This window comes from Gallus gallus, chromosome 1 (assembly GCF_016699485.2).
Source record: "Gallus gallus isolate bGalGal1 chromosome 1, bGalGal1.mat.broiler.GRCg7b, whole genome shotgun sequence".
Taxonomy (NCBI): Eukaryota; Metazoa; Chordata; class Aves; order Galliformes; family Phasianidae; genus Gallus; species Gallus gallus.
Window position 1 is genome coordinate 7,083,756 of NC_052532.1, and position 27,067 is coordinate 7,110,822.

The following is a 27,067-nucleotide window of genomic DNA, read 5'->3' on the forward strand; positions in this document are numbered from 1 at the left end:
AACTTTTCTCTTAAAAGGGATAATACGGGATTTCTAACTGCAAGCAAAGGGGAAAGGGGTTTGTGTTAGTTTTTAAACGCTCTCTCTGTGAGTCATAACAAATATGTGAATATGGCATGATCCACATGCAGCCTTAATCTGCATTTATACAGAAATGATAGTTTTTCCCATTCTAAAGATAAAATCTTACTGTAACTGTGATGGCTGTCTGCTTTTAGCTTTCATGTGCGTGGCTGCTGGGAGGGAAGCAGAAACCTTCACGATGAACTTTGAAACCTTTCCTTCTGTGTTCCTTGGGCACGTGAGAACATTTCTTGTGGGTAGAGCTGCTGTGTGCCCTGCAGCATTTAGATCTTGAAGGCATTGTCCTTCCCTTATATGGTGCACAAAGCCTGCATCCAAGCCGTGCGGCATCGGCATGGGTAAATGAGTGCTTGTCGTTAACAAATAGACGTGGTAATATGAGCTAATGCTATTCTGGTCAATAGGAATATTCAAAGCTGTTGAACTTGGTTACATGACTCATTGAGGCTCCCTTGAGAATTTCAGCCCAAAGCAAAAGTGGAAAGAAGCCCTAAGCTGAGGATTGTGGGCTTTTACCTTCTGCGGTCCCACAGTGAGCACGTAGGGCCTTATAACACGGCAGATGTGCTGTACAGCATCCATTCTTGCTTCCAGTGTTTCCTAAACTACTATCTCCAAAAAATCAGTTCCTTCTTCCCAGTATTTCATAAATCAATGCGGCTTTACTGTTCCAAAGGTAGTTATCCCATCTCCAAGCAGATATAACTGCAGCACAGCTCAGCCAGCACAGGAACATGGCTTCCCCATTGAGGTAGCTCTCCACCATCTCTGGGTTATGGGTGGGTACACTGAAGTTTTGTGCTGTTGCAGCTGATTTATGCCGCTGTGATTGAGTCCTGACTTCACCCTGCAGAGGAGGAATCTGCCAGGGACCTGCCATATCCTCGTCCCTGTCCTCTTCCCTCCACATAGCTGTAGATCTGGAACAAGGAGATCCAAAAAGATGCTTGTATAACAGGAATGTGGTCTCCATTTACAAAAAGGGGTTTTCTCCTCCCTGGTCTTGCTGCCAGCACTGAAGTAGTTTTCCTTCTAGAAATGAAAAGTCCAGGCACAGAGTTCACCACCAAACTTCACCCTGAAAAGATGGAGATGGCACATAGAAGTTTTCTCCTCTTGGCTCTGAATTACTGTGGTGTCTCTGAGTTGCTGACTTGGTTTAAAATTCCTTCTTTCACTGGAAGCATATGCTTCTGATTTTCCTTCTTATGGTGACACAGTTTGCATTCTTACCCAAGAGCTGTTTTCTTAATAGGACCAACTATATTTGGAATCACTTTGATTTGCTCTTGAAATGGAAGATTAATGTCAATATTTCTGGCAGTTTTTTCACTATCTTTTTCCCTGTAAATGAGTGTTAAACAACTATTCAAGCTCGGAATACCTACACCACTTTTTTCTGAACATGATTTGATTTGTTTCATTTTAATGCTGAATAAGCTCCTAGTGTAGCTAACAAAAGTAAATGCATTAGCAGTAGAACTGGTGGAGGATTTTGTAGAAAGGGTATGCTGATGACTATAGAAGGTTATGCTTTGCATCAATTTACATACAGGGAAGCCTTATAAACTGTAGAGACCTGGGTCATGGGTCATATACAGACTACGTCACACATCTGGATCCCACTGAAAACTGTGGACTGGGGATGTTAGGAGACCTTTTAGTTTTGATATTCATCTATAAAGTTTCCTATACCATATTCATGCCCACTACAGCCATGTAGGATACAACTGCTCTCTGTTCTTGGACTTCACTTTGGACTGTAAGCCAAAAAGTCAGCTCTAATTCTCAGGACCTGGTCATGGGAGTGCCTTAGCACTGTAATCCCTCCTGGTGTGGTCCTTGGCTTTCTGCACCTCTGAAGGCAGCAGCTCAGAGGTTGGGCACACCCTGAAGCATCTCAAAGTACAGAGCTTATGGTCTGACTGGTATGGATTGCATTTTTGTATTTCTAACCCTAATTACATGTCAGAACATGTCTAGTACTATACTGGAAACCTATTAAAGACTCTTTTGTAAAAGAGAAATATATCTATATTTTTTCTTCTTTTATTCACTGGAACTGTGAAGGCATCTTCTATACTCCTAATTTTAAAAACAACCTTCTAATTCCCATTTGTTTGGATTTAACTTCCTTCCTGACCTCTTTTCTCTGTGTGTTTCTTAATGTATTTAAAAAAAAAATCTTAGTTTAATTTTCTCCACACATGGGTGCTTGTTTTGTGTAATCTGTCTATTTTCAATAAGCAGATTTGAGTAGAGCTCTTTATAGATGTTGGCTGGTGCTTGGAGTCCTCCCCCATGTGTACTCTGCAGCTAGAAGTGTTCTCATGGCACATTGTGATTTATAGGGAGAGTGACAGGAGGAAAAATGCTTTGCAGAGTAGCGTAATCCTGAAAAGAGCACTTGATTTGTTGATAAACCTCAGCTGCATTTTATCTTCATTTATTAAGTAAGTGCTCCTGTGAGGTTTGAGTAACTGAGAGGTAGGGAGAGCTGATCTGGGAGGACAGTGAAGCTGTGGGGGTGAAATATGATAAAGACCCACAGCCAAGAACATGAAGTACCAGGAAACTTAGATTCTGGTGGGGGAATGAGCTCCTTGACTGCTGAGGGCAATTTATTTCTTGTATTTAGGAAAGTGAAAGAGTGAAAGCCCAAGAGCTTTTTCTAGAAATGGCATTCTAGCAGTAGCTTTCAACCGTCTGAACAGGCAGGTACTTCTGATTTTTTTCCCAGTGTTTTGCACACCTCAGGCTGGAAACCACCTTTCTGAAGCATAGGGGGATGAAAAGGAAATTAAAACAAACAAACGAAAAAGCAACTCCAGAGAAAGCAGAAACTAGCCATGGCAGGTTAAAACTAACACAGAGCACCATGTTAGGTGCCTCCAGTGTCAGTGCAGCTGCTCAGTTAATGTTGGATATGGCTTTCAGGAAATCTCTGTATGTGTATTTTTTTCCTTGTAAGTCCCTGAGCCCATGGCATTATTCATCAGGCTTGCAGGAACCACGACCAATCCTTGCCTGTTCCTGCAATGTGGTTTCACAGTGAATGTAAGCTGACAAAAAAAGAAAAAGGCAGTAAGGCAGCTTGATCCTCCTGCATGGGGAGAGTGCATGAGCAAACAGGACTTCTCTCAGCCTCTTCCAGGCTAAGCTTTTCATTTGGAGGGTCCTAGAAGAGCATCTCCTCCCTGAGCCTACTCCGTCTGAGTTGTTACAGAGCCCAAATGAAATAGCACTTCTGAGGCAAAATCATCAGTATTGCTGAGTTACATAAATAACTCATTGTTAGAGCTAAAAGCAGTGTTGGGAGAGAACAGTTAGTTAAAAACTGCTTTGCAGTGCTGTGCATCTCTTTGTATTGAAACAAAAGTGGAGCATTGTTGAGTAGGTGATCAGGCTGTTTGGTAAGCAGTTTTCCTCATACTTTCTCCTCTTAAAATTGGATAATGTTGAGGAATTGCTGCTGATGAAAGAAGTTGCCCAATGTCTGTTTTGGTCGGACTAGAAGCTTTTCTACAGCTCTGTGAGTAGGACGTAGGGGTTGGAGCTCAATGATCTTTAAGTTCACTTCCAACCTAGGCCATGCTGTGATTCTATGACTTATCACGTAACAAAACAGAAATGCTTCTTCCTTGAGATCACTACACTTGTCTCCCAGCTGAGACACAGGGCCAGGTTCTGGCCATAATGATAGCTGGAAAATGAATTGAAAATGCCCCACTCGGACAAGGGCTTGGACTTCCACTTGTGTTTATTGCCCGAATCCAAGCAAAATCAAACAGGGATCAATAAACACATAAGGCTGCAGTGAAATGGGGCTTCAAGCCCGTGTAACACATGGGTGTCCAGCCTTCTGGCTTGCCTGGGCCTCATTGAGTGAAGAAGAATTGTCTTGGACTGCATACAAAATGTGTAATACAGTTAATGTGTATAAGTAACAAAATGCCTTTTTATTTTTTTTCTTAAAATCTACAGTAAGAGGACAATAAAATCATAAATAGTTGGCCTTTTTTTGTGAAACCAATGCATCAGTCTTGTTCAATGTAAGTGGCTGCAAATTCTTAATGAGTTCTGTTGAGAACGTATTGATGTTCATCACACATTTTTGATAAAATTTTACTCTTCCAATACTTCATCACTGAAAATAATTGTTCACAATTTGTACGTGTGCATACTTTCAAATAGCAATGACGTGCATAAACTGGGATCGTGAAGTGAGGGATATTTTTCTATGGTAAGACAGGTCTTATAAAAGTTCAGTAAAGAGACACCATCAATTTTGGAGTTGAATATCGGACTGCAACTTTATACATTCCTTTTGAACATTTGTGGGTAATGTATTTATGTCCACTGAAAATAGAGTTACAAATATACAAAAAAAAAAAAATTGATGAGTTTTTCAGCAATCTTGAAACCTGTTCTCAAATTCCTATATCAAAACAGAAAGCAAGGATGCACATTTTTCACTGTCCACGGGATTTTCTTTAGCCAGTGTATCAAAATGCATGCAATTATGTGCCATAACTCGAGTTAGGACTGTACTGCACCCTCCTTGTGCTCTGTTTGGCTGTTGTGAGCGATGGGTGCGTGCCCAGGGCTGAGCCAGGATGCTCATTAGGGAAGAGCTGCTGCCCTTACAGCATGGGGCAGGGGGCAGCCATAGGATGAGCTGAGCTGAGGTGCACATAGCCTATGGGCCACATATTGGACATGCCTGGGCTAACCCCATGTACATCATGTGCGCATGACTTGAACCAGCACTTCCCAGTCCTCCGTGTTCTGCAGTGAGATGCCCACGAGGATTTGTGTCAACCCAGGAGAGCTGGCTTTAAGTCATCTCTTACAGAGCACAGTGTGCACCATGTAATACAAAATAGATTTGTCTGTAAACAATGCTGACCTTTACTGCCATGGTACGGTCTGCTTGAAAAGAACACCCTGAGGAGACATATTCCACTGAGAAGTCAACACTCTGATCTCTGTAATTTGTGTGTGGTATTTCTGACTTGGGAAAGGCTAAGCCATTTCCTTGCTGTCACTTCCCACCAGACACATTAACGCCTTCCTACCCAGCTCTCTGGTAACGCCGTGTAAGCCAAATTATTTCAGTAGGGACAGATGTGTAGGGCACAGTTCGCCCACAGACAGCTTGAGTATTTTTGCTGTTTCCTGTGGTCAGTGTCAGTGAGGTTACTTTAACACAAATAACCTGTCTACTGCTACTACTGTCTACAGAAGTAAGGTGCAAGCCATAACTGATGCGATGTAAACTGTGGTATGGACCATATTACAAATCCATTTGTTTGTCATGAGATCGTTAACGTCTCTTCTGCACCTGTTAGCCCCTGAGGAACATCCTTTAAGTATCATGGCTGATAGCTGTTTCTCACCATAGTGTCTTGACACTGTGTTTGCAATACTGCAGACAATGAACAAAAATAATCTGTTTTCTCTGCTTTTGAGGAGGTAACAGTGTTTTCTGTGGTGAAGGACTTCATGAAGAAAGAAGTCTTACAGCAGATCTGATCGTGGAATCATCGTAGAATATCCTGAGCTGGAAGGGACTCAAAAGGATCATTGAGTCCAGTTCCTGGATCCATGTAGGATGACCCAAAATTTGTAAAAATCATTTGGATTTTGGTAATACTTCAGGTCTAAAGTCTTATAATAGTGATTCCTATAGAAAAATGGAACATGACTCCTCCAAGATAGCACCAAGACACATACTGTCCTGTCCTCCTTCAGGAAGATCACCTCAAGTGTTGGCTCTGCTTCTGAGATGTCTTCCCTCATTTCTCCTTGGGTGTATTAAACATATAAAGTCTGACAGCTATTGCTGAGGTAACTGAGTCTGGTAGAAATGTGGCTGCTCCCTGGGACAGTAGAAGCGTAATTTACTGCAAGTGCTTTTTAGATTAGTACCAGGAGCTGTTCTTTTAGACAGAGCAGGGCACTGGCACAGGCTGAAATACTGTGCTGTGTTGCAGCATATGGATGTTTGATCGACCCATAGGGAGAATGAAACTCGGCAGCCAGCCCAGTTTCTTTGCCAACTCTTAGGTCAGAGGCAGGCAAGGTAAATATGCCAGCTGGGAGTCAAGGCAGTGATCAAGGCCTTTTGTTTCCCTTCTGGGAACTGGAAATGGTCCCACCTTCCTCAAGACATTGTTGCCGTAGGATGCCTGTCCTCAAATGGTTAAGTGCTGAAGCTTGTCTGAGATATTTCTCTCTTCTGGGGAATGCGTTAAGCACTAAATGATGCATGAGCCCCGTTGGAGGGAAGTGTTACATTCTGTACACAGACTATTTATTTTTCACTGATGATTTTATTCTGAAGCCAGGTGTGGTTCCAGGCAAATGTGACAAGGTAAGCAGGCCCTGAAGCAAGGCAGTCATTTGCGTTCCTCTAAACAAACACATCCCCTAATTACTGTTTTAAAGATGATCTAACATAGTAAGAAGTAATAGCAAATAATTCTGTAGGGTGGGACACGTCAAACTGGCACTGGAGTGAAAGAGGTTGTCTTGAAGTTGTAACAACTTGTCTTTATATTTGGCATGCTGCTTTGCCTATCCCAAATTTAAGAAAATCGTGGGTGATATTTCTTAGGAAGGATTGCTATCTTAAGGATCAGTGTCTGTCCCAACTGCAAAACAAAACAAAACAAAACAAAACAAAAAACCATCTTTTTCTCATTAGTTTATCTCTGCTTTATGATTTTGCTTTCATTATTTCTCTTTTTCCACATATATCTTAATAGGTGAGCAATTGTAAGTTCAGCTGGTGACTAAACTGGGCTCTCCTGTGGTATAGATGGACGTTGTCACAGACAGAAGAGCCCATCTCTGAGGTTACAATAGAGTCTTAACAACTGCGAATAGAGAAAAGAGGGAGATGCAGAACAGGCAGTCATCAAAGAGTTACACTTTGAAGAATATGCAAGCATGACAAGCCAAAGTCTCACAGTAATTAAGACTCCAGTCAACTTTCATTAAGATGCCCAACTTTTGATCCTCTCTTCTCCCCCTGGTCATGACTTGTAAAGCTTAATTGACCTCAAAGATGACATATTTATTTTGGAATAGGTTACTTTGATTTCTGTGGAGTGAAAAGGAAATTAATCCAATTTCATTTTAATGATAGACCATGAGACAAGTTGGCATTTGTTGAATGCTTCAAGATCTTTTGAAGTTTTCATCCCTTACCTTTACAGCAGTGATGCTGGGTGAGTTATGGTCGTTGGGCAACATCATTCTCTGCTCTCCTTTATATGGGATAGTAGTGACAGCAGCTTCAATTTGATTTTACTTTTTATTTCATGCGTTAACTGGCAAAGTTAGATCTTCCACGCAGCACGTTGGAGATGACAGGTATGTAATTACTCTATTTTAAGTCTCTCTAAGGATTCCCCAAATGCTCTTTATGCTACCACTTCTTTAAAAAAAATCTAATATTATTAAATCAAAAATCAGTTATGTTAGTCAAAGACATTGCCTCATCTCCTGGTTATTTAGCTTGAGGTTGTTTCCCTCTTACTTGTACAAAGCTTTTCTGCCATTTCTGTTACACATTCTGCATAATAAAAAAATACTCTTCCTCACAGACTGAGAGGTAAACCGTGTACCTGAAAAAAAGCAACCCACTGGAAAGCACCCCACCACACAGGAACATTGCAGTCCATCATTATTTAAAGATTTGTTTAATCTGATCGTTCCACGCTCAGCTAAACACATGTGATATTACCACTGACAGCAGCTGCATGTCATATCAAAGTGTTCAGTAATGGGACACATGTAGCAACACAAGATAATACCCAGACAGACAATCAGTAAAGAGCACAGGGATATCAAGAGCAGAGAAGGAGAAAAATGGCATTCTTAACTGCATGACACTATCTGGATCAGTACAGCTCACCACCAAAAGCCTGCTTACATTTCAGAAAACAAACACTCATTTAAACTATTTCCTTCCATTAGGATTCAGTCAGAGGCTTCTTTGTTCAGACTCTTCTGAGGTGGTTATTTATTCTTCATCCAGAAATATTTTAGTTTCATCACAGGGAGCTGTAGCATGCTCCAGCTAGCAGTAACTTGAATTTGCACAGTAAAATATTGTAGCCTGTCTTGGCAGTAAATAGTGACTTTAACAAATGTGTGTTCCCTTTTCTTAGTGTGATTGCTTGTGAAGCATCAAGAATTGCATGCAGACCGAGGGATGTAGCCATTGTTTGTGTGAATGTCATGCACAGCTGAGTTTACATATTTGATACGGTCCTGTTTGACTCCAAGGAGATAAATGAAATTAAGTTCTCAGAAAGGAAGTAATTAGGCCATGGAACAATGGCAAAGATAAGGCCTTATGGGAGAAAATGTCCTAGAATAAACAGGGAGTGAAGGGAGCTCTTAGTGGAGAAATACAGATTTCCTTAGCTCCAAATAGATTAGCAATGCTCAAAACTGAAATGGGAACCATAGAAGCTGCTACCAAGAGGTCTAAGACTCTGGCTTTCAGAAGTGAGGGAACAGATTTCTGGGGGAATCATGTTGACAAGAAATCTCCATCAAGACTGCAAGGTGGGTTAGATCCAGGCTTCGGCCTTTTTTCCTGCTTTCTACAGACCTTCTGGGGAATAAATAGTGAGTTGGCTTAAAAAGAAAAGAGTCTGAGAGGTGCCAAATGTAGATGGGCCATTTGTCTGCTGGTGAGTGAAAATCAAGGAGTCTGCCCATTGGCAGTGTTGGGCAAGAGGGTTTGGCCAGTGGTGTTCAGCTCAGGGAGAGGTAGAAGAAATGCTTGGCAAAGTGTGCTGGCTGTTGACGTGAATTAATTTCTTCTAAGTCTGGGCAGGTTCCCAGCCCTGAAATCTGTCTTTGAAGTGAATGAGGCAACAGATTTTTATTATTATACCTGACCTTTAGTTAAACAAAAAATAAATGCTACCACTAGGAAATGCTGGCTAACATTCCCTTCAAGTTATCTAATAACTTGTTTGTTTGGAGAATTAGGCTCTAAATCTCTTCCTAGTAACATTTGTTTTGTGTTGGTTTAATTTCTTTGACTTCAACAAGGTTATTTCTGAATTAAAATCTAACTGGATGTAATTAGCTGTTAGCACGAGCAGCTTGCAAACAGTGCTGGTGGGGTGCGGAAGGGTTTTTTCTGTGGATCAGCCAGAGTCTGTGGAAACTCACAGTTGTGTGATACAATGGCCTGTTCTCAGTTCAAATGCCAGAGAGTAGCTGTTTCATCTTATCAGGTTCACATGAACTTGGTATCTCTAAAGGGATGGATGTTGCTTGGTTTTCTCATTGGATGAGGGATGACACTGGGGCTGACCCTAAGCATGGGAGGAATCCTCTTTGTCACAGTCCGTTTAATCATACTGAATACTTAGAGGTTAGTTAAGTTTATAATATGTTTTAGTGCTAAATTAACTGATTTTTAGAAATGCTTGATATTCCCCATTTCAGGGACAATCAGCTGGAAATCATGGGTCTCTGCATTTGAAATCCTTAAACATTTAACTAAAAAAATCAGACTGCAGGTGAGATTTCTCAGTACATCTGGGAGCAGATGGCCATGCCAGGGGATAGGAAGGCAGGAGCCTTGCATCAGTTCTGGACCACGATATGAAACTCAGTAAAGAACATGGCTTCTTGATTTCAGCTGTTGGTCTTGATCCCAGCTATGATACTTCATCCTCAAACAGCCCCATCAGCCTGTTTATAACAGTGTGAAAAGTTAATACTGTTTGAAATGGAGGATTAATATTGTCAAGGGGCTGGAGAGAGCAGAGAGGGCGCGCACACATTTGTCTTTTCTCTTGGTTTATGCTGCAAACCATCACTGCAGCATCTGGGTAATGCACCAGGTAGATTAGAAATTGTTATTTCTTTGCTAAACTTAATGGAGGTGTTATTCACCTTGCTTTTGTTCTTATAAACTGCAGTTCATAAACATATTTGCTTGATGTTACGTAGTTAATTTTACATTTCTATGTTTAAAGTTTCTTTCTTACATTTCTTTTTGTGGTGCAACAAGAAAGTGGATGGATGTTTTAGTCTGGGAAGGAGTTAGAAATATTTGCCAGAAAGCTGTATTATGGCCTCCTCCAACCACCTTTAGTAATGCTTTTCCTAGGTAACGTCCCCAGCAGCAGACACATATGCAAGCAAACCCTCGAACTAGGCAGCATCTGACGCAGCGGGTGGCTTCATCCTGGGAGGCAGCTGGCTGAAATATTTTCAGAAGGCAAACTCCTTCCTTGGGATTTCTGCAAGGGAGAGGAAGCTTTCTGTAGGAGCAATGCTCACAGCCTGCTGAGTAAGCACATCCTCAGCCTGCTCTGTGTACGCTGTGTTCCCAGCTGGCATATCCCTCTCAAAGGGTGCTAAGAGAGAAATCTCAGCTCATTTCCAGGCCTGTAGTTCACTCCCTTGGTGAATTTTTCCACTTTCCAGGGCCATTTCTACTTTAATCAACTGGAAGTTGAGTTCCTTTGGACCATTAGACATCTTTGTTCTTCCTCCCAAGTGGGTTGCAATTCTAGAGAAAAAGGAATGGAGGTTGTTTATCTGCAGAGATCTTTGGCCAAGTCCCACCTGCAAACTGTAGCATTGTTATTTGGAAGGAAAAGGAAACACTGAGAGCCAGAGTGGGACACAGATTGCTTTAGTGTGGTCCAAAGCCTATGGAAATGATCCACAGAGCTGAAAGCCTCAGAGTAGCCTTCCAGAAAGTTACAAAGCTGGGTGGAGATTTTCCCAGAATTAAACAGAGGTGATGCCTGAGTTTCTGTCAGGTTGCTGATCACTACAAGCTGTTCAAATGTGGAACAAAAATTGTTCATGCTGCAGGGGAACGTGGCATGAGAGACTGATGCAGGCAGATGACAGAGCACGAGGAATCAGGGAGATGTGCTGGAAGCTCTCTCTTTTAACAGAGGCTTTTAGGAGCCTTCAGTAACGGTCACTCTAAATGTAAGGAGCTGCTCCAAAATGTGTGGGCAACCAGTGAGCAGAATCACAGAATCATTAAAGCTGGAAATGTCACTGGGATCATTTAATCCATTCATCAACCCACCCCCACCATGCCCACTAACCATGTCCCCCAGTGCCACATCCACCCTTTTCTTGAACACCTCCAGGGACAGTGACTCCATCCCTCCCTGGGCAGCCTGTGCCAATGCTTCACCACTCTTTCTGAGAAGAAATGTTTCCTCGTATCCAACCTGAATCTCCCCAGTACAACTTAAGGCCGTTTCCTCTCAACTTATCACTGTTACCGGGGAGAAGATGCCGACTGCAAGCTCACTACAAACTCTTTTGAGGCAGCTGTAGTGAGTCATAATGCCTCCTCCAGAATGAACAACCCCAGTTCCCTCAGCCCCCCTCCCCCCACCCCATAAGACTTGTGCTCCAGGTCCTTCACAGCTTTGATACCCTTCTTTGGACAGGCAGCATAAAGGTGTTTCTTTGAAAGTCTTGTTCATTTCTTAATGGGTACCACCTCCTTGTTGGAGGTGAGGAATGAGCACTCAGTGAGTTATTTAAGACAGGGATGGGGTAGGAAGGTCCTTGTAGATGGAGTTAAATGCATTACGTGGATGGGAATAGGTAGTTGTAGAACCAACAGGTATTGTGCAATCAGATACATGGACTGGGATATTTGCTGTGCTGCACTATTTTTGCATGAAGCTGACCAAAGAGAAGACTGCAGTAACTGAAATATGCACGTGTGTGACTCCTCCCTTCCTTTGCTCTTAGCACATATCCCTGCTGGTTCATCTCAGGTAAAACAAATGGAAGCACAAGCCCTTGGAAGCCTTGTGGTTACACAGCACAGCCAACACAAAGCCCAGCCACAGGCACTCCCCAGAGTGCCGTAGAGCAGGAGAGAGCTTCCCACCTTCAGGCAAACTTCTGACAAAGAGTAAATTGATGGGGAGGAGGCAGCTGAAACCAGAGGAGAAAATAAGAGGTGAAAACAAACCCCAAAATGCAAACACGGTGCAAGGCACTAAGTAACAATTAGGCTAATGCAAGATTAATTTTGTAATGTTTTAGCAGTTCATGCTGAGAAATTAAGTACTGTGAGATTTGACAACTCTGATTATCTACTCAGAAGTATATTTATGCCTGTCAGAAGTAAAATGGCATTTTAGAAATAGATCCTCACCTTCCCCACTTGTATCTGGTATGGAATTTGTAGAGTACAATTCAACAATATCAGCAAGTGTGTGTGAATTAAGAACATGCACGACTGATACAGTGTTAATTGCTCAGCAGAGTTTGTACGTGGGATTATGACTGTGTGACTTAACCAGCCCAGGGGTGAATGAGGACATGAGGTTTGGGCAACCTGACATCAAACTTTTGATATGTGCAAGAGTGCGTCCTTGGGATAAGAACTGGCATTCCTCTCCCCATCCTGTCTGACTGCTCTCACGTGGTAATGTCAGAAGGATATATGAGGTGACACGTAAACATTCCTTGGTGTCCAGTATCGCAGCAGGTTTCCAGCTGGTTTCTTGACTACTGTTCGTGCCTCTCCACATGCCTGCTAGTTGGCGTGAAGTGTCACATTTAAGCCCAAAGAGAACATATTCTGGAAATGTGGATATATGATCCTTTTTTCCTAACTATTTCCAGTGTGTTTTTAGAGTGTTTACCAGTGCCAGTATGAAGCCCGAGCACATCTCCATGCCAACTCCAGCTCCCTTTGAAATGCTTCTAACTTCTTGAACAGGTTCCATTGGCTTTGCAAGTTTTTATTTTTGGTCCTAGCTCTAAGGTGGATTTTTTTGAAGTGTGAGAACAGTGTTTCCAGCCACACTTCAGAGCTATGTGAGTGGGGAGAAATGTGCTTTTTTCCATATGCTAGGTCACGATTTCATAACGTAGAATGGACAGAGTTGGGGGGTTAATAGAAACTCAGAGCTGCAAGCATTAACTCAGCAGGTAGCTTCCTCCCTCTTCAGTCCTACTGAGAACACACAAATGTCCTCCTGACTGGAGGAAATAATTATTTGCATCAAACAGGTTGTTATTTTAGAATCCCATCACAGCACAGAATAATGCGGTAATGCAGTAATAATTCAACTGAAGTCTAAGTAGGTGGATATAGTAATAAAACAAGATAAAAAGATTAGGATGGGATGTCTTAATAGAAATGTGTCAGGATTTACAATAAATTCTGATATTCAAGTAATTCAAAGTTAAGCTGGAAAAAGCATTTCACAGGAGAGTGTGAAACATGAGCAGATACATAACTGACACGACCTGTGCAATTCTGGGTTTTAAACTTCGGCACAAATTAGGCATTGTACATGAGCATCTGCACGTGTCTTTGTATCGCATCTGGAACTGAGATGTTCTGTAAATTTAATTTCAAATCCAGCTCTTGAGAGACCACCCGATCACAGATGATAAGACCCGTGAGAACGTGTACATTGATTTAGAAATGAACATCTAACCTCTACAGTTTGCGGTGCTAATCACATCACCAGTTATTTTCCCTGCTGTTTTGTTACTTACAGTGCTTAGCATTTATGAAGCACGGATGTAGCGGCAATTTGTAACAAAGCATTACGTTTATTGGAGCTACATAAAGCTGAGGCAATGACAAAACAGAGGTCACTTCTGTGACTGCTTCATGAAGTGCCATAAACTAATGCATTGCCCCAGTCAAGCATACAGTGAGCGGGAGTGGGTGCTAGAGAATCACACCCCTTGCTTTATAACTACTTTTCTCTTATGGGACAAGCCAAGCAAAGGCTGAGCTGGAAAACGCCTTCTTCCCAAACACACCCTCTGCCCAGCATCCAGTTGTACCCTTTGTAAAGCAAGATTTGTTGTTTTGGGGGTCCTCTTATGCCACCTCGACAAGCTCTGTTGGCAGACACACTGTAAATGGACACAATTTAAAAGTATTAACTTGGTATTTTTTGTGGTGTACCGCACAGAGGAGAGGGTGATGTTACCAGAATGCCCCACGTCCATCAGCTCTAAGACTGCATTTAGTACCATTTATTTTAGACTTCATCTAATAGCTACCTTTCATTCTAAATACCTTGAATTAATTAGATGTATTGCTTAGGAAAAAAATGAGTCACTGTGTATGACTTGTACGTGTGACTTGGCTGCATAAAATATTAGAAATCTATAGCACTGCAGTTAATAAGTCAGTTGGAAAACATTCTCTTAAATGCCATGGAACAGCCCACTTTTTCATACTGATTTCTTCTGAGTTGAGTGAATGAGAACAAAGAATTGACAAAGATTAATCTGCTGTCATTATGCTTTGAAATATATTTATGAGTTCTTATTTTCCAATCATGTTCGTTCCCCTTTCTGCTTCCTCATGGCATACAAAGAATCAATGGGCAGTGATAAAACCTAGAATAGTGGAAAAGCAATTCACACGTCATTGCAATATTTTTCCTTAGGCCTGCTTTTCCTACAGTTTGACTTGTTTTGCAGGAGGTATTTGCTGTCTTTTACCATTAATTACTGATTATGACTTTAGCATTCTGCTTGCTGCTGTCTGAAGCGGTGGCACTGTTAACCTCCATGTTCTAAGAAGAATAGTGCTGCAGTAACATCTTAGAAAAACAAACATCAGTTCCATGTGAAGTCATTATTAGGGTTCAAAACCATGGAAAGACTCCTGGGTTCCAGCTCGTTGCCTATACCACCTTCAGCACTCATGTGGAGATACATTTTCAAGATATTTAGCTATCTGAAGATACCCATGAGGTAGTTTGGCAGTGCTTTGATGCTTAGTTACTGTAGGAAGTTACTTGCATCATAAAGTGCCTGATAATCTTTAAAAATCTAGTCCTTTACCAGGTGGATGTTTTTGAAATTCATACATCCATGCCATGGGCAGAAGAGGGAACTGCAATTTAAAGTGCTCGTTTCTGGGTGTCTGGCTGAAGTATAGACCTGACTCCCGGTTCAACCTGCTCTGCTACCTCCCCAATGGCACTTTTGGGAAATTTGAATCCAGGTTTCTCTCTATCGAAAATAGAAACTTTATACAGAAGGTCCCTGTACACCACAGTGGGACAAGTAGCAAGAACAAATGAACTTCAACACTATTTAATTTTTAATTAGATCCCTTTTATCATATCCTTTGTAAAACTGGGGAAATTAACTTTTGCAGACCTATTCTCACCTGGTTAAAAAACAATTAGCTCTCATACACAAGTCAAACGCATCCTTATTAGCAATAATTTCTGCTAATTTCATCGTTCTTGCTTAATAACTTTTCTGCCATTTGGTGCATCAAGTTCAGGTCTACTTTAACTCTTTGGTGATGTTGCCAATATCTGAATCCAGCCAAGTGGGACCCCCAGCAGTCTTGCCTGATGAAGAATTTCAAGAACTGGGGCTTTTCAGCCTGAAGAAGACTGAGTACACCTGATTGTGGCCTTTCAGTATCTAAATGGGGGCTATAAGAAAGAAGGGGACAGACTCTTTAGCAGAATCTGTTGTGACAGTATAAGGGGAAATGGTCTCAAACTAAAGTAGAGGGGATTTAGATTGGATAGGAGGACGAAGTTTTTTACAGTAAGGGTGGTGAGGTACTGGCACAGGTTACCCAGATTGGTGGTGGATGCCCCATCCCTGGAGACACTCAAGGTCAGGCTGGACGGGGCTCTGAGCAGCCTGAAATAGCTGTAGGTGTCCCTGTTCATTGCAGGGTAGTTGGAGCAAATGACCTTTAAGGGTCCCTTCCAACTCAGTTAATTCTGTGGTTCTATAATATTTGCCCCAGCTGAATTACACTATGATTAAATTTGCCCAGTGGGTTCTTGAAAGCACTCTGGGAGTTTCCTTTCTCTTCCATCCATCTGCTTCTTTTCTGACAGGCAAGTGCAAAACAGGCCCAACAGCAGTAGAAGATATATTTTTGCCTCCACTATTTGGGAAGATTCATCTGAAATGGCAAGCTCAGTTGCAGAGGGCTGTGCTCTCCTCCCTCGTTGCATGCTATGCAGAGCAGCAACTCCAGGACACTGAGTAGTCCCACGGCTTTCATACTGGTGCCAGGAGATGTAAATCTACCCTTGAGTTTGGCTTTCTCTACACCATGATTAAGGACAGTAACTCATAATGAACACAAAGCAGTGCGATGGTCCCCTGAGATCCATCCCCCGCTGTGCAGAGCTTTTCCACTTACTCTCTTATGGTATAGAGTGTATATGACTCACCCAGAGGCTATTGGCACTTCCCACAGGCAACTGGGGGAGCAGCCTTCTGTGTAGGAGTGTCCTAATACAGTAGTGATGAAACGTGGAAACCTGCCTAGCCTCTTACTTATCCTTCTGTCTTTCTCAATAAATAAAACAAATTGGCTTCCCAGTAGCTTGGTGGGGCGGGGGTAGGGGGGTTCTGGTAGGTTGCTACTGATGGGTTTGCCATGTGATTTGTTTGAGTCAGACTGCTGGTGAGATGCCAGCTAGGGATTGCATGGGAGCCTGCAGAGAGCTGTGCTGTAGGACTTCACTGCTCCATGGGCATGAGGTCCTGGGACCAGCTGGGTATGCAGGGTGCAGGCAGCACAGCTGGTGCACAGCAGTCCTAATGATACAGCTATGAGAGATCAAGACTTGAAAGCAAACATGCTAGGAGAAGCAGAATGACTGTTATCCCCTTCTGCACCCATGGACACTCCTACTGCTTTTATAGAGCATTTGCTGTTTCTCACTGTAGGAGACAACTGCAGCTAGACAAATCTGGCAGTGTTGATCTCCAGCATGGCACCAAGGAACTGTAATGGGCTTTAATTATTATAATATGCACACTCAAGCTGACAGGATTCAATAAAGGTTTGTGATTTACCAGGCTGCCCAGCAACAACGCCTGATGGCCCCATTTGCAGAGCTGAGCATGCAAGCAACTCATCAAGTTCACAGGGAAGCAAAACATGTATCTGGATGTATGATGTGGATGTCACTTGTATTTGGTTACCTGTTTGCTTTTCAGCTTTGCTTGTGGAAAAATTATAGGTTTGAGGGGTAAACCTCTTTGGATATGACTGTAGGGCACAGCCCTGCTTTTTTCTTGGAGCCATAGTGTCCTTTTGGCTACATCACAGTCTTCTGAGTACATAAGCAACCTTCATCTTTGTGCCAATCCTTGGCCTTGTCATCAGCAGTATAGGTCCACCTCACTCACATGCACTACCTTTTAGGACAGCTCAATAACTAAAGATCCTATGCAGTCCACAGCCTGGAGTCCCTGCTCTGCTATCTCCTGGGTGACATTTACGTTCATAGATTCATAGGATCATTAAGACTGGAAAAAATCACTGAGATCATCTAGTCGTGCCATCAAACTACCCCCACCATGCCCATGTTCCTCAGTGCCACATCTGCCCTTTTCTTGAACACCTCCAGGGACTGCACCACCTTCCTGGGCAGCCTGTGCCAATGCCTCACCACTTCCTGAAAGGAAGTTTTTCCTAGTATGGTGGAATGAAATACTTAGTTCTGTTACATGTCTTAGTCCCAAACAGGCAGTTTTCCATGTTTTTGTGTAGCTTCTCTATACAGGCGTGCAGGTGGTATAACATTCACCCCTCATTCGTATATATTCAAACCAATGAAAGAGATAATAGTAGACAACAACATCCCCATGTCTGTGTCAAGTGGATGTTTCATGGATGGCAGAGCTTTCTCTTCAGAAGTGTAGAATCTCTTGTCAGGTTTCAGGTACAACTGAACGTATGTGTACATACTGCACTCATCCAAGAGCCAGGAGGATGTGAAAAGAGGATTGTACCTGTTATTCAGCACTTCATTTGCTGTAAACTAAATAAGAGCTTTTAATTTTATGAGGCAAGGTATTGGGATAGTTGCTCAGCCTGCAGCCAAATCATCCTCCCAAGATTGTCTGTCTTCCTTTGAGGGATTTTGCAAAACTAGCCTCCTTTTGTTTATCTGTCATGGCATGAAACTCCTTCAGAACAAACTACCCCAGCCCAGGATGCGCTCACCCACTTTATTGGCACATAGCTCTCATGTCTCCTGGGCAAGGGAGTGGCAATCAGCTATAATTCCTGGCTGCACATGTAAATCCACACTCCTCCACACTGGAAAAACAGCGCTGCTGCCAACAGCTAGAAGATGGCTCACCGTTTTTGGCTGAGATAAATCCTTGCAGTGACTACTTCTATCTTTTTCACCTTTAATGATTAATTCATCGTTAATATTTGTTTTGATGTGTTTCAAATTAAACAGTCTGGAGGTTTTTACTCAAGCTTGGCAAGCATTTCTGAGTACTGCCAATTGCGATCGGCTTTGAAACCCTTGTTCTGATGGCTTGGTCAGCGTCTAATGGCAATCAGTGATATTCTTGGAATCAGGGATAGCCCTGGCATGGGGATTTCTCTGTAGGCTTACAAACGGATGCAGGTCCCACTGTAGGAGTCTGAGCAGTTTTTAAGGTTATTTAGTCCTAGTCTTCCTGCTGGAGCTGAGAGCTATTGTAATAAAGGACCCATTACTTGAATTTTGTTTTCTTTAAAACTGAGCATTCTTCACATGAAAACACTAAAGACAAGTGCTCACTTTGCTACCTAAAATAAGCAGGCACAAGTATAGTACCTAAGTCTGGTTGTGCCATCTAGAATTCTCTTGCTTTTAGTCTCAAAGTACCTACATTTATTCGGTATGTTTGGGATTGTGATACAGTCATAGAGTCATATAATCATAAAGACTGGAAAAGGCCACTAAGATTATCTATTCCAACCATAAGTGTATCACCACCATGCCCACTTACCATGTGCCTCGGTGCCACATCTGCCCATTTCTTGAACACCTCCAGGGATGGTGACTCCACCACCTCCCTGGGCAGCCTCACCACTCTTCCTGAGAAAAAATTTATCCTAATATCCAACCTGAATCTCCCTGACACAACTTAAAGCCATTGCCTCTTATCCTATCACCAGGAGAAGAGGCCAACACCTACCTCACCACAACCTCCTTTCAGGCAGTTATAGAGAGCAATAAGGTCTCCCCTGAGCCTCCTCTTCTCCAGAATGAGCAATCCCAGCTCCCTCAGTCATTCCCCATAAGACCTGTGCTCCAGACCTTTCACAGCTTCATTGCTCCAACTCTGAACATGCTCCAGTGCCTCAGTGCCTTTCTTGTAGTGAGGGGCCCAAAACACAGCATTTGAGGTGCAGCCTCACCAGTGCCAAGTACAGGGGGACAATCACCTCCCTGCTCCTATTGGCTGCACTATATCTGTTACAAGCCAGGATGCCACTGGCCTTCTTGGCCACCTGGACACACTGCTGGCTCATGTTCAGCCAGCTGTTGACTAATAATACACACGGAGCCTTTTTAGGATATTACTCGTTGCCTGATGAAAACCCATGTGTCTGTGCCAGGGATGTTCAGCCTTTGTCTGAGTTGTGTTATGATCTGGAGATGAAGCAGAACAGGGCATAACCTCAGCCTGAGTCCCAGGGAGGCAGCGAGCCTGTGGGCTCACGCCTCGCATGCTTAATGCACACAGCAGCACAACAGCTGGAGCCAGCCATTGTTTCAGAAAGTGTCAGGATTTTGCCCTCAGCATGCCTTTTGCATCATGCTTGATGGCTAGAAAGCGTCTCCAAAATGAGAATACATGTGCTGTGGGCCTTGGGAGGTTCATACAACTCTCTTCGCAGAAGGTAAACAAGCTATTTTTTGAGCTGAGCAAAAAGTCCCCTGTCTTCAGGCTGCACTGCAAAGCACCGTGCAAGAGGAAGGATGCCACCATGAAAAGCATCAGCAGATGCCTTGGGCAGTAAAGTAACCAGACCATTCTCTGCTCACAGGATCTGGAGAAAATAGAAAAAGAAGGATTACAGTTAGGGAGTGTGACACGAGGTAGGGCACAGATCAGAAGTGGTGAGGTACACGTGGGTGGGTTTTGTCACAGTCAGTTAGTGCTACAGCTGCTGAATTATACAGCTCAGGTTTCCAGCTGTGAAGTGTCTCCAAGCTGACATTATCACAGTGAAAACACATGGGGCACGTTGTAGCACTTGAGGTGGGAGAAGTGCAGCACTGGGGAAGAAAAGCCTGCTGTGTGCCCACTCTCCCTCTGTTCATTGAGTGGTGCCCTCGTGCAAGCCCTGTGGAAGGCAGCTCCATGGGCACCAGAAACACTCCGCACTGTGCTGGGACAAATCCCATCCAGGCTCATTTATTGGCATACAGAAAAATTCAGCCCAAACTGAGGTGTACAACTGTGAAATAGTTACTTAAACTAGTCAGTTTGAAAAACTAGTCTGAAAATCATCACCATGCTCTAAGGCCAGTAGGGAAGGGCTTTTCGGTGGGCATCTGTCTCCTGAATTTTGGCTGCCCCTGCTTCCTCTGAATGCCTGGACTGCTGGCTGCTTCCTACCAGCACTGGGGCTTTTTATCACAATCTCATCTTCAGTCATGATGGAGGGCAGGTTTATGAACAGATCGATCCCACCACATTGGCCATTGAGTTCCATCTTCCAAGGCATCCGGGATCATTCTCTTTTTACAGGGTTTTCTAAAACAGGCAGGACTGTGTGATAACAGTTTCTGTCTTCAGTTTATCCCACATAAGTATAGACATCTTAAAGATAATAGTGAAAAATATTAATTTTCTCCATGTGTTGTGAGCAGGCTGTGGTTTGGAGACCACAGATGTCCTCTAAGTTAAACTCTTTGGCCTTCCAGTCAAAGGTTTAGTTAATCTGGCCAGGCATTCAGCATATGGGGATGGAACCATCTGGCTTTGAGCTGGAATTAGCTCTCCCTTGCCTAGTCATTAGATCCAGCAAGGCAAGGTAGGCAATGCTTGTGAGAACAAAAGGTTGTGTTGTGGAAGGAGATCAGAAGAGGTCAAAAATGCCATCTGGCTGTGAGACGCAGTGAGCAGCATTCCTATATTTCTGCCCATAACTGCAAGCTCTCTTTCGTTTTTAATGCAAGAGAATATTCAGTACTGAATCCAATAAAACTCCTCCTGGTCTTTGTAGTAAGAAAATTAAGAATATAGCTCAAGGAAAAAAAAAAAAAGACACCACGCAGTAATCTAGATGCTGTAGGGTAGAAGAGCAGATATTGGGGCCACCTCTTATGGATGGTTGAAGTCATTGTATAGTGCTGTCCATAGGCTGTTTTCAGACCAAGCAATGGTGGTATAAAAGATTAAGTGGACTGAAGAAAAGTTTGCATCCTGTTTGAGGAAGAAGGGCTGCTATAAAGACACCCATTACAAGATACCAGAGAATGTATGGAAAAGGGAGACCTGGTAAATATCAGCTATATGAAAAAGCCTGGACTGGAGCTTACGTTTCTTCTTTTCACACCAGAAAGTCCACGTGGGTGGGAAACCTGGACGATGGGAGGAGTGTCATGCTGAACTCTGCTCATGCAAATATCAGTGCAGCTATATGGGGAATATCCATCTGTAAAATACCCACATTGGAGGACGTTTGGGGGCTGTGGGATAAGAAAGGGGGGGAACAGAGCTAGAGACTTGACTTCTCCCATCATATGTGTCTGTTTAATTGTCAGAAGTCCAAATTGTAAGCGGCCTCACATGGAGAGGATGAACCACAAATCCTGCCACTCTCTCCCAGAGCAGGAGCCTTAATTTCATGGAGTCCTAGACTCATTAAGACCGAAAAAGACCACTAAGATAGTCTAGTCCAACTGTCTGCCTACCACCAATATTACTCACTAAACCGTTCCCTTCAGTGCCACATCTACCCTGTTCTTGAACACCTCCAGGGTCAGTGACTCCACCACCTACCTGGGCAGCCTGTTTCAATGCCTCACCACTCTTCCTGAGAAGTTTTTCCTAACATCCAACCTGAACCTCCCTGGCGCAACTTGAGGTCGTTCCCTTATGTCCTATTTAAACAACTCCCTTGGCCCAGTGGTGAACTTGACAAACCTGTAACTCCGTGCTGCTGGGAAAACCCACTGCAGGGCACCTGTGGAAATAACTGAGCATTTATTTGCAAAGATGTTTCATAACACAAAGCTACAAATCCTTACAGACTTGGGCGTTTGTTATTTTTGGCTTTTGCAAAATTATTTGTGCTTTCTTGCAGCATTTTATCGCTGACACGTGCTGTTCGTGGAGGTGCAGCATTAAATGTCATGGCTTGGAACTGTAATGCTCTGACTCAAAAAAGAGTTGTTACACAGGGAACCTGCCCTACTTAAAAGGCTCTCATGTTTGCCCAGGGTTTATGTACTGTATTCTTCTAGCTGATCCTCATTTTTAGTGTTACATTATGGTAGATGCTAGTATGAGTGATTCAGCCATAGCTTATTGCATGCCTTTGCAGCTTGGAGTTTTAGCACGCCGTTCTACCAGCTCAGCAGCTAACAGGTCCTCTGCTTTCATCCATGCTGCCCCCTAATTAATGAATGATCCACAGGAATATGCAACCAGTTTACTTTCATCTTCTTGGCCTCTGGGATGGTGGGGAGCCAGCAGAGATGTACAGGAAACTCAGTCATGAAAGGATTCAGCTTCCCCTATTGTACATCAGTGTCCATATTTTATCCTTTGATTCTTCCTAGCAACCTTCAGCCCAAACCCACATATTTTATTAATTTATTTATTGGTGAATGTTGAAGCGATCTTTACCCAGTGGGGCTAGTTCTAACCCTGTGGGACTTCTGCCCTCCTGGTGGCAGTGGGCAGAATGTGGTGACTGTGCTGCCAAGTCCTAAGGGTGGTTTTTGGCACCAGTGGAGCTTCACACCATGAACTCATCACTACTCCATCGCCACAGAAGACCCAGTTTGGCATGGTCGTGGGAATGGTCCCATGGCCAAATGCCACTCCTGGTCAAGCCAGGTCTTGTTTTGGGGACAGGTTTCAGCTCCTTCAGAGGACAACAATTCTGTGTTTCAGCAGCACTGGATGCTGTAGAAGGCAGAGAACAATGATGAGTCCCCAACCAAGGCTTTTGCACAACAGCTCTACAGCAGACAAAGCCAACCTATCCGTGCTTGAAGCTGTGCAGCAGATCAAACGCTCTCTGCAGGCCCTTGTTTGCACAGCTGCTATGCTTGGAAAAGTCACACACAGTCCTCAGTTGCCCGGCTCAGTTTGCTTCCACGGAGTCTTACCTGGCAACTAGATTATTGGTTTATATATGCTATAATTCATTAGATTGTACTTACACACAACACCTATTTGATTATTAAATTTCTATCTATACATTAGATTATCAATACGTATTTATTATCAGATCTTTATATTCTATCTAATCTATAATTTATAGATCATCAGTTTACGTGTTACATTGCTCGGGTACAGCAGTGTCTCAGTTCATTTGTGTTGCTGACACCTCTGTAGAAGCTTATGAGCAGACTGGAAAGGCCAGAGGGGAAATTCTATAATTTCACTTGGTTACATCTGCATTGTGACTTGTGGCTCACATCTGTCTGCACAGCTTTTAAACAAGTGATGCTGTGAATCTGATGAATCTTTCTTTTCATAGTTTCTTACTAGGATTAATACTCTTCATATTTTTTTTATACTTAAATTTCCCTGATTCTCACTTCCAGATGTATTTTCCTCTACTTTGACCCCTTACCACTCTTTCTGAGAAGAAATTTTTCCTATCCAACCTGAACCTCCCCTGGTGCAAATGAAGGCCATTCTCTCTCTTTCTATTGCTGCTACCTGGGAGCTGAGGCCAATACCCACCTCTCTGCGACCTTCTTTCAGGCAGTTGAAGAGAGCAATAAGGTCTCCCCTGAGCCTACTCTTCTCCAGGCTGAACAATCCCAAAAAGTGAATGGCCTCAGAGTGTTTCTGACAGTGAACATAGCAACAGTGCTGTGAGGTGGCACCTTCCTTTCATGTCACAAATGGAGATATGGGGACAAAGTGAGGCATAGAAGATGGAAGCAGCCCTGGGATTTGCCAGGAAGGAGAGACTGTATCTGGGAAAGCATCAAGAGTTACGAAGGGCAGGTTAAAAGAGAGATGTCCTTAGCTGGATATTTCCTTATTCTAACAATTTATGTAAACTGATTTCAAACACTTTAAACCAAGCCCAGGTTTTCATGTTTACTTTTGGGGCTTTTTTAAAACTGGGAAACAATTCACCAAAGCTGTTGGCACTGCAGTGCCCCTGTCCCTCTAGGAGGGGGGTCTGGAATAAAGGCCCATTGGTTAGGATGCTACCCTGGTTTTGAGGAATCTGCTTCCTTTTCCCATGGGTCTACAGAAAAACAGCTCAGTCCCCTCAGTCTCAAAGTGTTATTGCAATGAACAGCATTCAGTCAGGAAGGTTGCATTATTTTTCAGTAGATCCCTTGGTGATTGCTCTTCCGTGCTTTAAAGTAAGAGAAGTAGCTCATGGATTTCTGCAGGTTGAGTACATCTCAGCACAGCTGCTGGCTGCAGTGACCTCTGCTGGGAAGCACACAGCTGTTCGGGTTCACCAGCAGTACCTGCGCCTTGATTGAACCCAGAGGCTTCCACCCAAACTATCTCTAATGAGCATTATGATTTCTATTTTTTTTTTTAATTTTGGATTTGATTTTCCTTTAAATAGCCTATCGATTGAGATCTGCTCTGAGCATGGAAACCTACAATCATAGAATATCCCATGTTATGGAAAGGGACCCATAAGGATAACTGAGTCCAACTCCTGGCTCCACACAAGAACATCCGAAAAATCAGATCATGCGTATAGACACCTTTTTTCTCCTTCTTGTAGAAATGATGGTCCCAAAAGCCAAACTGGAAGTAGATGCAGGCCAAGATGGTTAGCAATGTTGGCAGGGATATTAAGCATCCTCCAATGCCAAGTTGAATGCCCTGCTGGTCCTGAGGAGGCTGAGCCAGAGCAGAAGTAAATCATAGAATCAGAGAATGTCTCCATCCTATCACGGCCAACTCATCCAATGCACCAGCATCTGGGTAGCAATGGTTTGCAGGTGTCACTTCCCAGGACATCCTTTTCCAAATACCTTCATCCCTATGGGTTGATTCAGCATCTGCTGCCTTTTTTCCCTGTTGGTTTTCACATCCCCTGTCTCACTCCTTCATCCACTTTCTTCCCACTTCCTCTGTCTTTCACTGATAAATTCCTAGTGTTCATGTCCTGCTCCTGACTTCAAAGGTCAGCATATAAATAAAATTAAAACGATGTTCTCAAAATCTAAAAAATAAAAATGCAAAGTATTAATTTGCACGCAGTGAAAAATGTAACGCAGACTACGTTGCAGGCTTTAAACTTCTTATACCACTATTTGTGTTACTGCTACTTTCTTGATTATGATGGTACTGGTTGCACAGATGTGCATATGCATAAAGGAGAATGGACATACACGTGGAATAATTTCCATTAAAAGTGACTATTTGCTTGAAATGTCATTTGGAATTCTAGAGTACCTTCAAGTGAAGAGCCTACACATGTATCTGTTGCTCTGACCTCCCGTAGCGCATTGCATTTGGGCCCACTTATTGCTGATGTAATATTTCCTTTCCATGAAGGTCCTTATATGAATGCAACTTTTGATGGCTGATTATGGGTGTAAATTCAGGTCAGTCATAATCTATCTAGGGAACTCAGAGGAAATTGGATTAGTCTCTGTTCCTAGGGGAATGACCCTGCCATGTGCATGGGACCTTCTGCTCTCATCATCGTCACACGGACATTGGGACACTTGGGAATGCTGAGGATGAGGTCTTGACAAATAATTAAGCATCCTAATTAATCTGCTCAAACCTTGAGACTTGTAGAGAGCTCTGCATGTGCTGATAATGCACTTTTACTTTCTGAATGTGTCTGTATGTTGTTCGACGAGCAGTCTGTGCATGGCATTTCCCAGCTTCCTCTTGCTCTTAAAACAATTGTCTGTAATTGGTGTAATTAATATTCTGCCCCTGGGGTTGTACTGTTGTCTCTTTAGAGTTTGCACAAGTTAAATGTATCTTTTGGAAATTGTTTTTTAAGTAGCAAACCCAGAGAGGCATTGCTCTAAGTAGTTAATTAGGTGTGTGTTTATAGAGATGATTTTTCTCTTTAAAGACAGCATTTTGACAAACCAGAGGTCCTGGAGGCTTGGTGGGAATGATCCATGCCCTCCAGCCACCTGCTGTGCTGTATGAAATCTGGTTTCCTTTCGAAGTGAGGTTTATGTCATTGCACAATCTGCCTGTTCCCATCCCTCGGGGGGAGAAGTGTGAGAGCAGGCTCACCCCTTAGGAGACATAGAAAATCCACATGGCAGATCACCAAATGCAGTCACTTTTCAGAAACTCTGTGTTTATGTAACTGTGTTCAGAGTGAGAAGAAAGCAGCACTATGGAGACTGAGGTAGTTCTTGGTAGTGATGATTTCAAGGATTTCTTGGTCCATATCATGAGGGTGTAGAAAATTCATGAATACAGTGGGAGCATTTGGATGGAAAGCATGCAGCACTTAGTAACACTGCAGGGAAATTTGGGCACCCAGACCTGGTGTGACATTGGAGTGGGGAAATTCAGTGGATAGGGACATGGGGATGTTGTATGTCTGTTCTATATATGTACTCCAGTTTCTGTCTTCATGGGGACAAATCCCTCCAACCCACACTCTGCCTCCATCCCTCTGCGCCCAGTTTGCTGCTGTCATGAGACTTCAACCTTCAGACAACCATCTCCATTCATGTGACCCGGAGACGCCAAGCTTCTACTGCCCCAAATACTTAACCATTGAGCATTTTCTGGGCTGTAAAGCGTTTGTGACTGTTTACTTCAGTCAAGATCGTATTTTGTCATGATGAATAGAAGCACTGACAATTAGTGTCTAACTAAAAATAACTTTCTTTTTTGCAGCCACTTTCTAAAAAAAGACTACTTCATCTTTTATTTGTCTTATGTTTTTCCAGGATCAAGCATGAGAATATAGTTGCTCTGGAAGACATCTATGAGAGCCCGAACCATTTATACTTGGTCATGCAATTGT

General features: G+C 43.0%; 1 protein-coding gene across 5 annotated transcripts in view; it reads left to right on the forward strand.

The window, feature by feature from the left end:
* CAMK1D (calcium/calmodulin dependent protein kinase ID) overlaps positions 1-27,067 on the forward strand; it is a 226,804-nt gene that overhangs the window by 105,393 nt on the left and 94,344 nt on the right. For 4 of the 5 annotated variants that reach the window (XM_040654620.2, XM_046909274.1, XM_003640331.6 and 1 more), the window contains exon 3: positions 26,991-27,065. In XM_040654620.2, the coding sequence (XP_040510554.1) occupies positions 26,991-27,065 (75 nt within the window). Of the gene's footprint in view, positions 1-8,444; positions 8,668-26,990; positions 27,066-27,067 lie in introns of those variants that run through there. The other variant, XM_040654625.2, reaches the window with a different exon arrangement.